This window comes from Gavia stellata, chromosome Z (genome assembly GCF_030936135.1).
Source record: "Gavia stellata isolate bGavSte3 chromosome Z, bGavSte3.hap2, whole genome shotgun sequence".
NCBI lineage: Eukaryota > Metazoa > Chordata > Aves > Gaviiformes > Gaviidae > Gavia > Gavia stellata.
In genome coordinates, this window is record NC_082637.1 from 77,558,574 (window position 1) to 77,575,604 (window position 17,031).

At 46.1% G+C, this 17,031-nt stretch overlaps 1 protein-coding gene across 1 annotated transcript in view; it reads left to right on the forward strand.

Moving 5' to 3' along the window:
* The first annotated feature begins 14,802 nt into the window (after positions 1-14,802).
* Positions 14,803-17,031, forward strand: part of SVEP1 (sushi, von Willebrand factor type A, EGF and pentraxin domain containing 1) — a 128,178-nt gene continuing 125,949 nt past the window's right edge. The window contains exon 1 of the mRNA XM_059834260.1: positions 14,803-15,327. Within this exon, the coding sequence (XP_059690243.1) occupies positions 14,803-15,327 (525 nt within the window). The remainder of the gene's footprint in view (positions 15,328-17,031) is intronic.

A 17,031-nucleotide genomic window follows, 5' to 3' on the forward strand; every position in this document is an offset into this window, starting at 1 on the left:
TTCATCAATCTATGGGAGTTTAAGACACATGTGCAGTACTATAACTAAGTATTTTTTTAAGGACTCCACAGTAGTAAAACTTGCTTTTAGAGTTCTTGCAGCATTAGGATTCCTCTTCTCTCTTGTCTATATAGCCTTTTTTTCAGCATTCGACAAATACAGGGAACTTTTAAAAAAAACATGTGAATGTACTTTGTACTTCATTTTTTAACATTAAAGCTTTCCCAAGCTGTAATAAACAATGTAGATTTGTGATATACTGTATTCCTTTTTCTTATATTTCTTTAAATGCAAAAATGGTACACTGCTTACCAGTTCATTTCTGCAAGTGGAACATGAAAACCTGCAAAAGCTCCTGGTCATGGAAACTGGAAAATTCTTAGAGGAAAAAAAATACTTTGACTTTTTATAGTTCTTGAAGGGCTATTCACTTAATGAGAAGTAATCTCCAGGAAAGGAAAGATTTTTTTTCAGGGATTGTGGTAAGAGGTCTGGAAATATGTTTGGCACCCAACTGCCATTTCTTTGTTCCTCTAAGTAGGATTTGTTCTGAATTTTTTTATCCAAATCATCATGTCTCCTTGGAAGTTAAAATTCTCATCAATACTGATGAGAAAGGGAAAGAGAGAGAAAGTAAACTTCTGCTAGCATGGCTCTAGCACATAGAAGCTGAGGAAAAAAGTGATCTTATCCTCAGCAAAAAGCACCATTTTATGGCTGGGTCCTAGTGAAGCTGGTATGCTTTAAGGTGATTAGTTTACATACATGGCTAGCTGCTATGGGTATCAACTCTGAATTATCTTTAAAGAGTTCACATATACTGTGTTAATTCAGAAGGGCAGGGACAGTCACTGCTGGAAGTCTGTCCATTCTTGAAGATAACAACATTGAAGACTCTGTGTGCCCCCATTACTTTTATTAAGTAGTAAAATAGTTGTTTCTTAAAATCCCACTCTTTCCTTTTGAAATGTTGTGATGTGATATCATAAAAAATGTAAACACCTTGACCAGCTGTATCAAACAAGAGTGACCCTTGGGCTGGCACTCGCACATGCACAAACAAAACAACGTAGCAATGAAAAGGGAAGCAATTCTTCTACTTCTGGAGAAAAAATGTGTTCCTTGTGAAATAATTTTGCAAGTATGTGCAATTAATTTTAAATAAATAGGCAAACTTAGTGTTTATAAATGAGAAGCTGTGAGTGTAAAAGATCATTGAAGCTGGTGTGAAATAAGCCATTGCTTTCATTCACAAAGAGAGGTTTCAAATCAATTACATTCTCTTATGACGCTCCCGCTGATGTCTAGGAAGATATTTTAGGCATTGTATCTAACAATTAATTCTGTCATTTTGTTGGCTCCTTCTGTGAATAATGGTGTCTTAAAGATACGAACAGAAAACATGCCCATTTGCTTGGTATATATATGAGAATAGTCTGGATCCACTTTGAGTAGAAGCCTTTACAGGTGCCATCTGATATCTGGAGACCTGAAGGCGTTCTTTGAAAAAGCAGAACGCAATCTGCTTATTGAATATTGATATCAGGGTATTGCACTGATACGTTTAAACGAAGGGGCAAAATCAAGAGGGTATCTTTTGTATGTACATACAAATGATGAGGAGGGAAAAGGTAAACATTAAGTTTGGAAGGAGAACTGTAACCACCAACAAGCAGGAAAGAAAATAACAAAAGAGAGCCAAAGTACCTCTACACACAGAGCGCGTGATCCAGGACCCTCAGTTCCTACCTAATGGCTACTAACAAGCCCTGACATTTCCCTCCCAACATGTGAGTAGGTATTTATAAAGACTATTTATATCCTATTGGATATAAACAACTTCTCCACACTCTTCTAAGTGTTTCCATCCCACATTTCTGGTAAAAACATGTGCTTAAAGCTTTACTCCTATGATTTTAAGAGGCTTGATCTAAGCCAACTTGATTGATTTTCTTACAAGTCCATGAGCCATAAGACTTTTATCAGGATCCACCAGGCTATTATAATTCATGTAGAAAATGGCGCTGTAACATCCCCGATGATGGAAAGTTGCAAACAGCAGTAGATTCTAGTTGAATCCAAGCTTGGTGGTGCAGTGGTATTTAGCACATGGCCCTGATAACATCTCTGTAACTTGGAATGTCTGAGAATGAGACACTGCTGAAGCAGAATGAAGGTTTGGTCTGCTGGCTACGCTCAGCCAAAACTCTTCCCTTCCTAAGCCTCTCTTTCCATCCCCATAGCACTTGCTACAGAGAAGGCCTTTGTCTTCACCAATGACAAAGACTACACCACAGCAAGAGAATGGAGATCCTTAGACCAAATCCATCCGAAAACCTGGTATCTCATGCAAAGTAAATGAGCGGTTGAAGACACATAAACTTTAGGAAACGCAGGACTGACGGCCAAGACGAAATCATAATTTCTTTAAAACATAGTTTCAGTTAAGTGTGCCTAGAACAAGAACAAAGCACCAAGGTACACATAAGTAGAACAGCTTTATAAAATGGAAGAGTACTAGCGCCAAGTTAACTAGACATGAATCTCCATTATGACTTAATTCTTGTCCTTTAATGGAAATTATGAGAAGCAGAGGTAGGCAAGTTTACTAATCACAATATTCATTAACATACTTCTCTGAAGATTGGGAATACAGACAATGTGTGAGAAACTCGCTGTGCGATCCTTTAGAAGACATTTTCCCCTTATGTTTTTATTGAACTGTAAAAGCAATAAAATATTACAAATGAATTTCCAAGTTATACAAGAAACAGGAGTAGGTAATAAAATCTAAAAAAACAGATATTTGTAACAGAATATAAAAACATGGAAACCAAATTAAAAAATAGTTTATTACAGAATCACAGAATCACTAAGGTTGGAAAAGACCTGTAAGATCATCAATTCCAACCATAAAAAAAAAAAACACACAAAAAACCCAAAAAAAACCCAAACAACCAAACAAAAAAAAACCCCACACCCACAAACCACAAAACACACCACAACCCACACCAAAACAACCCACCCACACCACACAGCACCATGCCCATCAAGCCACATCCCACAATGCCATATCCACACGCTCCTTGAATACCTCCAGGGAGGGTGACTCCACTACCTCCCTGGGCAGCCTATTCCAGTGTTTTACCACTCTCTCAGTAAAGAAATTTTTCCTAATATCCAGTCTGAATCTCCCCTGGTGCAACTTGAGGCCATTTCCTCTTGTCCTGTCACTAGTCACTTGGGAGAAGAGACCAACACCCACCTCTCTGCAACCCCCTTTCAGGTAATTGTAGAGAGCGATGAGGTCTCCCCTCAGCCTCCTCTTCTCCAGACTGAACAACCCCAGCTCCCTCAGCCGCTCCTCATCAGACTTGTGCTCCAGACCCCTCAACAGCTTCGTCACCCTTCTCTGGACACGCTCCAGCACCTCAATGTCCTTCTTGTAGTGAGGGGCCCAAAACTGAACACAGGATTCGAGGTGCGGCCTCACCAGCGCCGAGTACAGGGGCATGATCACCTCCCTACTTCTGCTGGCCACACTCTTTCTGATACAGGCCAGGATGCTGTTGGCCTTCTTGGCCACCTGGGCACACTGCTGGCTCATCTTCAGCCGGCTGTCAATCAACACCCCCAGGTCCTTTTCTGCGGGGCAGCTTTCCAGCCACTCGTCCCCAAGCCTGTAGCGTTGCCTGGGGTTGTTGTGGCCAAAGTGTAGAACCCGGCACTTGGCCTAATTGAACTTCATCCAATTGGCCTCAGCCCATCGATCCAGCCTGTCCAGATCCCTCTGCAGAGCCTTCCTACCCTCAAGCAGATCAACACTCCCGCCCCACTTGGTGTCATCTGCAAATTTGCTGAGGGAGCACTCTATCCCCTCATCCAGATCATCAATAAAGACATTAAACAAGACCGGTCCCAAAACTGAGCCCTGGGGGACTCCGCTTGTGACCGGCCACCAACTGGATTTCACCCCATTGACCACAACTCATTGGGCTCGGCCATCCAGCCAGTTTTTAACCCAGCGAAGAGTGTACCTGTCTAAGCCACGAGTCGCCAGCTTCTCCAGGAGATTACTGTGGGGAACAGTGTCAAAGGCTTTGCTGAAGTCCAGGTAGACAACGTTGACAGCCTTTCCCTCATCCACTACACGGGTCACCTGGTCATCGAAGGAGATCAGGTTGGTCAAGCAGGACCTGCCTTTCATGAATCTGTGCTGGCTGGGCCTGATCCCTTGGTTATCCTGCACGTGTCCCGTGAGCGCCAAGATGAGCCTCTCCATGATCTTCCCCGGCACCAAGGTCAGGCTGACAGGCCTGTAGTTCCCCGGATCCTCCTTCTGGCCTTTCTTGTAGATGGGCATCACATTGGCAAGCCTCCAGTCGTCTGGGACCTCCCCTGTTAACCAGGACTGTTGATAAATGATGGAGAGCGGCTTGGCAAGCTCCTCCGTCAGCTCCCTCAGCACCCTTGGGTGGATGCCATCAGGCCCCATAGACTTGTGAGTGTCCAGGTGGCAGAGCAGGTCGTTAACTGCTTCGTCCTGGATCATGGCGAGTCTATTTTGCTCTCCATCCCTGTCTTCCAGCTCAGGGAGATGGATACCCTGAGGATACCTGGTCTGGCTATTAAAGACTGAGGCAAAGAAGACATTAAGTACCTCAGCCTTTTTCCTCATCCTTCGTGACAATGTTCCCCGCCGCATCCAGTAAAGGATGGAGATTCTCCTTGGCTCTCTTTTTGTTAATGTATTTATAGAAGCATTTTTTGTTGTCCCTCACGATCGTGGCCAGGTTGAGCTCTAGCTGGGCTTTTGCCTTTCTAATTCCCTCTCTGCATGACCTAACGAGGTCCTTGTATTCTTCTTCACTTGCCTGCCCCTTCTTTCAGAGGTGATAAATTCTCTTTTTTTCCCCAAGTCTCAGCAAAAGCTCCTTGTTCAGCCAGGCCGGTCGTCTTCCCCGCCGGCTCTTCTTACGGGACATGGGGACTGCCTGCTCCTGCGCCTTCAAGATTTCCTTCTTGAAGAACATCCAGCCTTCCTGGGCCCCTTTGCCCTTCAGGACTGTCTCCCAAGGGACCCTCTCAACCAGTGTCCTGAACAGGCCAAAGTCTGCCCTCCGGAAGTCCATGGTAGCAGTTTTGATGACCCCCCTCCTTACTTGGCTAAAAATTGAAAACTCTATCATTTCATGGTCGCTAAGCCCAAGACAGCCTCCGACCTTCACTTCTCCCACCAGTAGGTCAAGCAGGGACCTTCCCTGGTAGGCTCGCTTACCAGCTGCGTCAGGAAGTTATCTTCCACACACTCCAGGAACCTCCAGGACTGTTTCCTCTCGGCTGTGTTATACTTCCAGCAGACATCCGGTAAGTTGAAGTCCCCCACAAGAACAAGGGCTTGCGACTGTGAGACTTCTGCCAGTCGCTTGTAGAATGCTTCATCGGCTTCTTTGCCCTGGTTGGGTGGTCTATAACAGACCCCCAGCAGGATATCCGCCTTGTTGGCCTTCCCCCTCATCCTTACCCATAAGCATTCAACCTTGTCGTCACAATCATCGAGCTCTATACAATCAAAGCACTCCTTGACGTACAGAGCCTCACCTTCCTTGCCTATCCCTCCTGAAGAGTTTATAGCTACCCATCGCAGCACTCCAGTCATGTGAGTCATCCCACCATGTTTCTGTGATGGCGACCACGTCATAGCTGTCCCGCTGCACGATGGCTTCCAGCTCCTCCTGTTTGCTGCCCATGCTGCGTGCATTGGAATAGATGCACTTGAGCTGGGCTATCGATCTTGCCCCTGACAAAGGCACGCCACCCCTAGGTGTTTTTCATTCACTGACCCCAAACAGTGACAAAGACCAGGCAGGACTGCAGTCTGGCTGCAGAGCAGAGTCTGCCTGGAGAGCTCCCTACAGTAGTATGTGTTGCTGGAACACGCTGCCTCAGCAGTTTCTGACTATTGAATATTGAATATATCACCTACCTAGGTGTTATCACCCTCTTTTATTTCAGTTAAGGATCATGTTTTACTTCTTGAGAAAATTCAACCAATGGCAAACATCAAAAGCAGTATAAGTCAGAGTATATGCCGACTGAACTAGGTTCATCTAACTCCCTCTTCCTTTGTGGTTCTGCAATACTGATCTGATGACACATGCACAAGCAAGTTTTTGTGACAAGTAGACAAAATACAAGACCATGGAAAAGGTAAATAGCAAGATATAGGGCCAGACGTGATTACTGTCCAGAGTCCAGACAACGAGAGAAGGGAGTACACAAAGCATATAGTTCATCATGGTCCTGATGTGTCTTCAGGCACCAGGTGGACAACCTTAGGGCCATCACTTATATGGACACATGTATGTGAAGACAGGAAGACAATTCTTTCCTCTATACAACAGAATACAGGTATAACATTTAGATGACTTGCTTCAGACTCAAAACTGAGATTCTGAAATAGTGTCAACTTCCATGGCTCCATTGGTTTCACTGATTTCCAGAGTTAGTGTAAATTTTGGGGGCTTTCTTAGCCCCTACTCTGGCAAAATTTCCATCAGTAATAAATGGGAATTATGCCTAAACATGCATGGAAGGATTAGGCCCAGAACATTCAGTCTCAGTTTAAGTTCCCTGACGTTTATTTTTGTTTTGCTGAAATTCTAGTATTATCTAGCCTTTGTTAACCAGACAGGAAAGGAGACACTTTGGACTGTTAACAGTAAGAGGATATATCCTGAATGTCACTTCAACCAGAAAGAAAGTCACATCAACCAAATGGGTCAGACTGCTAAAAGAAGTACTAAGTTTACTTCACATCAACCAAATGGGTCAGACTGCTAAAAGAAGTACTAAGTTTACTCCAAACACTTTTGTTTATCTGCTGCAAACACATATACCTTTAGTGTGATTTCAAGTGGGTGAGGGAGCCAAACCCAAAACACAGCATGTCCTCCTTTCTGTTTGCCTTAACTTCTGATAGGCTGCCGCAGTGGACGTGGCAGGGTTGTGCGTGTGACTTCAACCAAGGGTTTGTAAGCTCTTGAGGTGCTGAGTATACCTGCTGTTAGGACAATAGAAAAGATGCAGCAGATGTCTGGAAAAGGAGAGGATGGAGGCTGACACTCTTCCAGCTGTCCCAATATTGTGACATGACTGTTGGCTGGGATGTCCCAATGCTGTCCTCATTAATGTGTAAAGGAAGAGGTAACTGGACCTTCCAACTGCTCTAGCTCTCATTTCAGTTTTTTCCTGCTCCCATTTTAAGGTACTGAGCTCAGTGTTAATTATTCGTGCTGTCCCTGAAGTTACTGACAGAACTCATACTTTTTCTGTAGGGAAAAAGACAGCACATTCTCTCTCCAGCCTTGCATATTTTCCTTCTCTTGGCACTATGTTTTTAAGAGCTCTTTGTCCTAGATGTGTATCACAGTAATTCTGAAAGCATTTCTGTTTCTCATGTCTTCAGTCCTGGGCTGGCTTAATTTCAAAATAATATTTTGAGGAACGTGCATATGAACTCTCATACAGAGGGAGAGTGAGGTTATATGAATATAATATGAGCCATACCAGACTAGACTAAGGGTCTACGTTTGAATCTTCTTTTTAACTCCCACATTTTAGGGAACAGTTTAAAGCCAGGCAATTGTAGTTAATACTGTCATAAAATCTGGGATATGCAACTCCAAGTGTTCAGAGATGGAAGAGATACCTTTGTACTGTATTAAAGCATTGGATGGATTTTTATTCCACAGTTTTTCTGCATGCAAACTTTTAGTATCCACTGCATTATTATATGGCTTCGAGTTCAATTGCTTACATACACACTGTTGTGTGAAGCATCTCCTTTTGAAAGAGGTCCCTGCCGTTTTCACTTAATGTCATGTAATCTTTGCATTGGAAACAATAGTAAAGTCACTCCCCATTCATCACCTCTGTTTTTCCTCATGACTTACTATCTATCACATTCTTTTGCCTATCACATCTCTTTTCAGTTATCTCTTTTCCAAGCTGAAGATAATTTCTTGTCTGAGAGCAGTATTTTCATCATAGTATCCAAAATGCATATCTAACATATTTGATATTCATGGGCAATACTAAAAGTTGTGTGAATTTTAATGCGGAAGCTATATCCCTGCAGACTGGAGTCCTTTCTTACCCACAGAGAAAAGCCACACTTCTCCTGCCTGCGAGTTTCAGCTGCAAGAGGGAAGAACTGCTCCACATGCCCCAAACCTTCTCTCCTTGACTCCTTAAACTTTGGTACCTCTGGAAATGACAGAACTAAAGTCCTCCTTCAGAAAAGCACTTTCCAAACATGCTTTTCAACACCATTTCTTAGATTCCTCAGTGGCTTTTTGATATAGGGAAGAGAGATTAGAAATTTACTCTCATTCTTCCAGAGCACCATCCTACTTTTCTGGGTTAGTGCAGAACACCCTGTAAAGCAGATATTCACAACGAGCAGTACCTGTGCACTGTAAGCAAGCAGAGTCAAAGACTGTCAGTGCTTCTGTGTTTCAAGGCTACAATACACAGCAAGTTTTGAAAAAGCAACCTGGAATAGCCTGTCTACCAAACCTGTTTTTTAATTGTGTCAGCCTATCCAGGAGCAAAAAATGCCCTAAATAGACTTCATCTTACAGACCTTGCCTGTATCTTCTGTCCTGCCACACCAGAGCTTTCAGAGTCTCCACTCTTCCTGTATTTGAACCTGCCTTTTATGATCAAAGAAGCCTTTCACGGTTTTTGCACATTTTATGCCTGCCTAGATCTTTACAAAAATCATACAGCACATACTTTAGGGTGTAAAATATGGCAAAACATACCCACTTTAGCATGAATGTACTAGGCCAATGACAGACTGACCTTGTGCTTATGGACGAAGTATGTTTCATGAACTCGCATGAGCTTAACTTAAAAGTATATTCAACATCTGCTGTGCAGACGGAGACCAGCAGATGTTTTGATTTTGCCTACCTTTTTTTTTATCTTGGAAGCTAGCCATATGATATTCTTAGTGTGTACTGGGCTTGTCCACAAGTGAAGATGAAATTCCTATGACTAAACTTTGTCATTGTCTGAATACTGCGGAGCAATATGAATCTTGTTTTTCTTTTTTATAGCTTGAACTAATAACCCATAGCTTGGATCATTCAAATGCTTGTTTGCTCTGCTGAAGACTAAAACACCCAGGCCTCTGCCTGAAAGGAGAAACTTTTGGCAGACTGACTCTTCTCCTCCTACGTAATAATCTTTTTCCAAACTCATGTGGACAGACATTTTGCCCTCATTTAAGGGCCATGTACTCTCTTCGGTCTGTGTCAGAACTCCCAGAGGTGTCAATGGGATTTACATGTATAAATCAAAACTGACTGCCCTCAATTTGTGTGTGTTTAAACAATTTATGTGGGAAGTCTGAACTTCGAGTTTCCAGCCCTGAACAATTTATCTTAAAATAATTAAAGCCAGTGAATTATTGCTATTTGAAAGGATTGCAAAGTATCTATCCTAGCTTGTAATGATAAAGCAAGTGATAATTTAAGAGATTAACCTCTTCTTTTTCTCGTTTTTGAGAGTACTCTTATTTTCACAGAAAAGTCTTCATTTCCTCTATGCATGTTGCTTCATGTTCTGTTTAAGCCAAGGGCTGAGGCCTAAAATGTCAAAAAAAACCCCACTCAGTTTTTGTAACTAAGATCTTGCTTGCCTATCTTTGGTACCTCAGTACTGAACGTAAAATTCATCCTGATCTCTCCTCCATGCTCCTTTCACTACTGCCACTAAAAAAATATTCAATAGTCAGAAACTGCTGAGGCAGCGTGTTCCAGCAACACATACTACTGCAGGGAGCTCTCCAGGCAGACTCTGCTCTGCAGCCAGACTGCAGTCCTGCCTGGTCTTTGTCACTGTTTGGGGTCAGTGAACGAAAAACACAGCCAGAGCTGTAGGAAGGTAAGGCACCGGCAGCACTGGGAGGTGAAGTTTCTCCGGGGCGAGGACAGAACTCACGTTCCAGGACTTGGGAGCTGGACCCGTTATCTCTGCCCTTCTTCCCAAAAGGTACAGGAGGAAAGAGGAAGAAGCAACTTCCCAAAGGCCCTTCTTCCTCTTCCTTCCCCTCTCCTAGAATAGCTCTGCTGCTTTCATTTAAACCATGAAGACTTTGGATGTCACCTACCAAGGACTGGCACTTCTCCCGTGATAGCATATTAATGGCTTCCTGGTGGCAGATTTCAGAGGTCATTTTCTGAGAAGGCAAGTATTTCTCCTCTCACTCTACCAATACTACTCCTGCAAGCTTTGCTCCTCATACAGAGTCTTAAACGCTCTCAGCTGAAATACTGCCTGACATCTGCAAAGGGAAGTGGACAGCACAGAGCAATCCTGTACCCTGCCAATGGCTGAAACGGAAGAAAGAAGTCTGGCTCCACTAGCTCCGTATTGTGTGAGGTTTCCCCAGATGGACGCTGTGTGCTTGAGCACAAAGAGAGGCTTAAAACAAGCTTAAGTAACATCAGGTTCTGATTTCTGTTCTTTAGCTGTCATTTCATCTCTAGTTTAGATAAAATTTAGAATGCTGCAAGATTCCTGCAGAAGACTTAACATTTCTGTTGTGGCTGTGTTTCCACTGTGGCACAAAGTCACTAACAGAACATCTTTACTGTAAAAACAAAAATGACCTGCATTCCTCCAAAAATTGTAGGCTATGTGATACTGCGGCGTTGTCTCTGCAGGCACAAATACTGTGTGGGTTGAGTACACGGATGTATTCTGTCCAGCTGTATTTGGGGGAACACGAAGGGGGAGGAATATGCTTTTCTTCTCCATATTTGGAAAGATGCTTGGCCATGTTTCATTGAGTAATTCAACCAAAAAGCTATTTGGCTAAAAGACAGCAATCCTCCGACTGTTTGTTTGCAGAAAGGTTTTTAACTGGGGATAGATTTCCCTTTTGTTTAGTAAGCAGAGTGGTGTTAAATGACCATATGATCTTGCGGGGAGACAGTAAAGAATTACTGGAATTCATGAAGTCTGTGGATTTTAATAAGACAATTAAAGAGATAAGGGAATGTGATTGTAAAAGCAGTTGAAGTGCTGCTCTTAAGCTTTCCTTTTCAGGACCAGTCAGCCCTCTTCCGTCACGTGACAAAGGCAGTTTATTCACAAGATCTAGTGGTTTTTGTTACCTGCTGTTTTGTAATGGAAGAGAGTCACAGTCCAGCACCACCTTCTTGTGCACATTGTCATCAGAAGCCACACAAAACCTGCATTTTCTGTTCAAGTAGTCAAGCCCAGGGCAGCTATTTTGACCTTCAGGGACGCTTGAAGTGGGAAAAACTCCTTCTTTTCTCCACTTCCCATCTGCTACAGATCAGTATGAACCAAAGCACAAATAATATGCATGAATACAACAGGGAAAAGACCATCAAAAGCAGAGGGCTTAAGCACATCAACATGGAAAGGATTTGTAAAGAGCTGGCAGGCAGGCTTGGAGAAGGCAATTTCATTACAACAGACATTTTCCCTGGAAATGGTGCTTTCAGAGAAGCTTAGTGAACATATAGTGAACAGAATGCTTGCTGCTTACACACACACACACGACCTCCTCCACCATCTGCAAGATTACTTTTTCTCTTGCCAACACAACCCCATGGATAAAATACCTTCCTGAGGATTTCACAGGCTGAATCCATGCTTTCTAAGTTTCAATTTATTCCAGAAATTTTTCTATAGTTTTCCCAAATCACATCAGGAACACACTGGAATACTTTGGATGCTCTCTTTCCCTCATACCATTAGATCGTGTATATTACAGATGCTGATGTAGTATCTATATCTACAGATGACTTCTCGTAGTATCTTGTAATGCCTTATTTAGCGTCTCCTCTCTGCACAACTAGGTTGAATGCCAATGATTTTAAAGAGAGTTACCTGTGTTATACACAAGGGAGAATATATGAGGAGAGTTAATCACTACTTACAGGTCACCAATGCTTTTTGAAGTCTTTTGCACACTAATTTTCCATGGACTGAAAGGAAATTTCCCCTCACCAGTTCAATTTTCCTGGATTTTGCTTCACATCAGCACCATGCTAGGGTCTCAGTCTTGCATCCACAGTCAGAGCTTTGCTCTTCACCTGTTTACTCCTTTTCAAATGTGAACTCCCTCTGTGACAAATACATTTACATCTTGAACTGATGACTTCACTCTGCTGCCCTTACATATACAAATACAGCTTTCCATTGAACCAGTGAGAGCCTCTGTGCAGCATGACTGCAGGGCCTGCGTGACCAAGGAGAATACTTATTTTCACAAACTGTGCATGTATCAAGGAGTGATTTATAATTTCCCTGTTATTTTTTGCATTCGCAATTCTGATGAGATGGCTAAGACTGAAATTAACTGCTGTGTTCTCACAATTACTCATACCTGATTGCAGTCTCCCACAATAGCAGTACAGGAGGAGCATATAAAAACTGGCCATTGACATGAATTGTTCTTCCTTTGCTAAAAATGTTCCCGATTCTTCCTCCTTTCCTTTGCTTCTGAGTCCTAAAATGTGTAGCATTTATAACTCTACATCTGGTGTTAGAAAAACATGGGAAAACAAGGGAACTGACAGTTAGCTTTCCAACAAAATAAACTGACCTAGAGAAAATTACATGTTATGACCCGAACGCTCAGGAGTAACAGCAGCATGTCGTAACTGCAATGATCCACCTTCAGTTAGGAGCACCTTGCAGAAACCAGGCATTTCCTCCTCTTCTTGGTTATACTTTTCTATTCTTTCATTCTGGTCTGTGCAAAGGCTGACATGATCTCTAGCCCAGTACAACGTCGATGAAGAGCCTTGTAAGGTACACTACTGGTGTGACTCAGACCACAGTGAATGCAATTGCAGCATCATTTCTTTAATCCTCCAAAGACCAACTGTGCAAATCAACTTGCTGAGGTTTTCGGTGGTTGCAGCGACTTGGAGCTACCCCTTTCAAGACAAAAAGGTTGACTGTTACTACAAAGGAAAAGCAGAGTAGCCCAAACGTGATGATACGGCCTATATTTCACTGTCACATGAGCAGAAACAGTCTAACTGATCCAGCCTATCAGCTGCACACCCTTCAGTAAAAACTACCTTCACATATGCCTCTGTAAGAGTGTCTGATTGCTATCTTCTCTTCAAGCACTAAGTGGCAAAAGTATACCCAAGAAACAGATTTTTGTGAAGCGCTTAGACTACTACATAAATGTAAAAACATGTTGGAACAGTGTATCAGATGCATCATTTCCCTAATTAAATAATATCTGCTGTCACTTAGTCTCTTGTCATTTGCAGTGGAATTTGAGTATTGCTGGAAAGTCCAAGGGACAGTACTGGATCAATTTTCCATCAGCTGACATCCCAGTGAAGAAAGAGTAAATAATTCAATTAAATGTAAATGTGGGGTTTGACTTGCAAATGCACCAATGTACCTTTGTATTGCATGGCACTGTGGAATGTCAACAAAAGTAAACTAAAGCAGAGAGAAGGACTAGAAAAGGCGTAAAGGATGGAAAAATACCAGTGAAAGACAGAAGAGTTGCCATCAACAGGTTTACATGGCTAATATATCCTAACGGAATTTTTCCCAGACTGAGTTACTCGTGGAAATGGAGTTGATTAGCTAGAGAACTGTTTAATACTAAACTAGTGGCTAAAATGAACCCAAGTTATTGCCTCATAACGGTGTAGTGAATTAAATCTGTACAGAAGTTGGTTGAAGAGGGAGTGGGTTCTGAATTTGAGCAGGAGGTCTCTTTGGGAGTGCTTCTCTCTCCCAAAGGGATTCACAAGACAGGAAGACCACACAGGAACCCTTCCAAGCAGTGGCTTGTAATCTCACACTTGACTACCGGGAATTTTTCATAACAAGCACGGAAGATTATTGTCACTGTTGGTACACCCACGCATATGTATGTTTACGTACACATGTAGATGTACATACGCAAGTGCTGTCCCTGCCTTTCTCGCACATACCCTTGTGCACACTCACCCCATGTATCCAGACACCTCGCCAACTTCAGTGAGACGCTCATCAGCAAGGTATTGCTACATCTTCAAAGCTGGAAAACTGGGTCCACAGGCAGATCAAGCGTCCCCTTGAACAAGAGAGGGAGACTGTGACACAGCCAGGAGCGTGACCAGAGCATAGCCCCGTCAAACCTCCCAGCCGCAAGCGCATCCTCCCCGCAAAACAAAGGGCTAAATTAACCACGATTAATTCGGCACGTGTCAGTGCAAGCCCTCGCTCCGTCCCTGCGAGCAGCAGTTCCAGATCCTGCGGCGGGGTAGCGGAAAAGGCTCTCCTCGCCTTTCAGGGGTTTTCCGCCTTTCCCCCCTCTCCGCAGCCCGGCACCGCGCCGCTCCGCCTCGGCGTATTTCCAGTGGCCGCCGCCCCCCCGCTGCCGGGCTGGCCCCCGCCAGCCGTGTGGGACCTATCGGGGCGGGACGGGGCGGCGGGGGGCGGTGGGGAGGGAGCGGGGGGGGGGGGGGGGGGGCTCGTTACCGAAAGGCGAGGGGCTGGGGGGGGGGGGGGGGCAGCCGGGAGAGGGGCGTGCGAGGGGCAGCGCCTCAGCCGCGGGGGAGGCCCGCGGGGGGATTAAAGGGCGCGGATACCTGCGGGGGCCGGCGGGGAGGCAGGCAGGCAGGGAGGCAGGCCGGCCGGCCGCCCCTCCGAGGAGAGAGGAGGTGGGGCGTCAGGGGGCGACCAGCCGCTCTCCTCCCGCGGCTGCCGGCGTCTCTGCGCGCCCGCCGCCCCGCGATGTGGCCCCTGGTGGCTCTCTGCTGCTGGGGGGGGCTGTCGCTGTCGTTGTCGCTGTCGCCGTCGTCGCCGCAGGGCCGGGCGGGCGTCCCGCCGGGCGCCCTCTCCCGCGCCCCCACCTTCGCCTCGCCCGCCCTGGCGGCGCCGCCGCTGCCCGACACGACGGAGAGCAAAGTGGAGAAGCTGGGCCGCGCCTTCAAGCGCCAGGTGCGGCGGCTGCGGGCGCGCAGCGGGCGCCTGGAGCTGGTCTTCCTGGTGGACGAGTCGTCGAGCGTGGGGCCGGCCAACTTCCTCAGCGAGCTGCGCTTCGTCAAGAAGCTGCTCTCCGACTTCCCCGTGGTGCCCGCGGCCACGCGCGTTGCCATCGTCACCTTCTCCTCGCGCAGCAACGTGGTGCCACGCGTGGACTACATCTCGCGGCGCCGACCGCAGCAGCACAAGTGCGCCCTGCTGGGACGCGAGATCCCCGCCATCGCCTACCGCGGCGGCGGCACCTACACCAAGGGCGCCTTCCAGCAGGCGGCGGTGAGCCCGGCGCCGCGGGCGGGAGGACGGGGGGTGGCGCCGTGCGGTGCGCTGGGCAGGGGTGCGCGGCCGTGAGGGAGGTGAGGGGTGCGGTAGGCTGTGTGGTGAGGGATGTAGTGGTTCCGTGAGGTGTGTGGTGGGGTGCGTAGCGAGGGGTGCCGTTGCGTGTGGCTGTGAGGCGGGGTGCGCGGTGGTGCCGTGGGGTGTGCGTGGTGCTGAGGTGTATGGTGAGGGGCGCGGTGGTGCCGTGGGGTGTGTGTGGTGCTGAGGTGTATGGTGAGGGGCGCGGTGGTGCCGTGGGGTGTGCGTGGTGCTGAGGTGTATGGTGAGGGGCGCGGTGGTGCCGTGGGGTGTGTGTGGTGCTGAGGTGTATGGTGAGGGGCGCGGTGGTGCCGTGGGGTGTGTGTGGTGCTGAGGTGTATGGTGAGGGGCGCGGTGGTGCCGTGGGGTGCGTATGGTCGTGCGGTGAGGCGCGGGGTGCGCCGGGACAAGCTCTTGGCCGTGCGGGGAGGTGCGGTGAGGAGTGTGGCGCAGTAGGGCGTGGGGTGGCGAGGCGCGATGGCTTGGTGTGGTGTGTGGCGTGTGGTCTGGGAGCGTGGCTCTGCGTGCTGTGCGAGGGTGTTCCCTGTCAAGGGGTGTAGGGCTGTATGGTGGGATGTGGAGCAGTGTGGTGTGGGACGCAAAATAGTCTGGTCAGGGCAACGAGTCGCCGTCTTCCCGTGCAGTCTGCGCCTGTGGCTTCCATGTTTTCTGCTGCCCTTTGAAACAAATGTGTGAAATTCAGTCTTCGAAGGAGCATGGAGCCAATGTCCCGATTTCAGAAGTGATATGTATGAGTCAAGTCTGGCATCTGAAACGTCTGCCGTGTTTCTTGGCAGCGGGCTTGGGTGCCCGATAGCTGTCAGCAGTCAGAGATATCTACATACTGTCGCCAGGTGACTATTTTAATTGCTGATGATTGACAAAGTTGCCCTCAAGCTGTGTGTACTATACCAATAAATAGAAGCATGCCCAGGAACGTTTCCAGACAGTGCAACGCGATCATCTGTGGTGTTAAGTTGTTACACAGTCCCATGGCACAAATTTGGTCTAGGCAGCTCCTGGACATGTGTTGGCACTTGAGCATGCTGGGGAGGTTTCCCAGTAGATGGCTCATGGACAGCCAGTTTACTCTGGAAGCTTTTTTATGAGGCTAGATTGGGCTGCTCGTTGCTGTTTGTGTCTATGTGCAGGAGTATTCCCAAAGCAAGTCTAGTTTTCTCATATTTTTATGTCTAACTTCTGGTAGTGTCCAGTATTTGAGCATTGGGTGTACTTCTGTTGAAACATCTTACGCACTCTCACTTGGAGTTGATGAGTGAGGCTGCAAGAGGTGCCTCAGTGCTGGGCATATGAAATTGGCAAAGATTATTCTCTTCTTCACATTTGGCAGGACAAAGCAAGACCGTTGTCTAATGTGCTTAGAGTTGCACATGGAAAACCTGCTTTAGGAAAACACATCTCTGTGTTAGATCTTCCGGTGTGAAGTCAGGTTTCAATATAGATCCATCCCAGGGGCGCTGTGTGAAAAAGTTAATGATTCGAGTTAAAAATAACCATTACAAACAAAACAGAAGCTTCAGAACTACCGTCTGTTTTCTTGATATGGAGTCTTGACTAATCGTGTCTTTGAAATGGAATAAACAAAAACTCCCTTCAGAAACC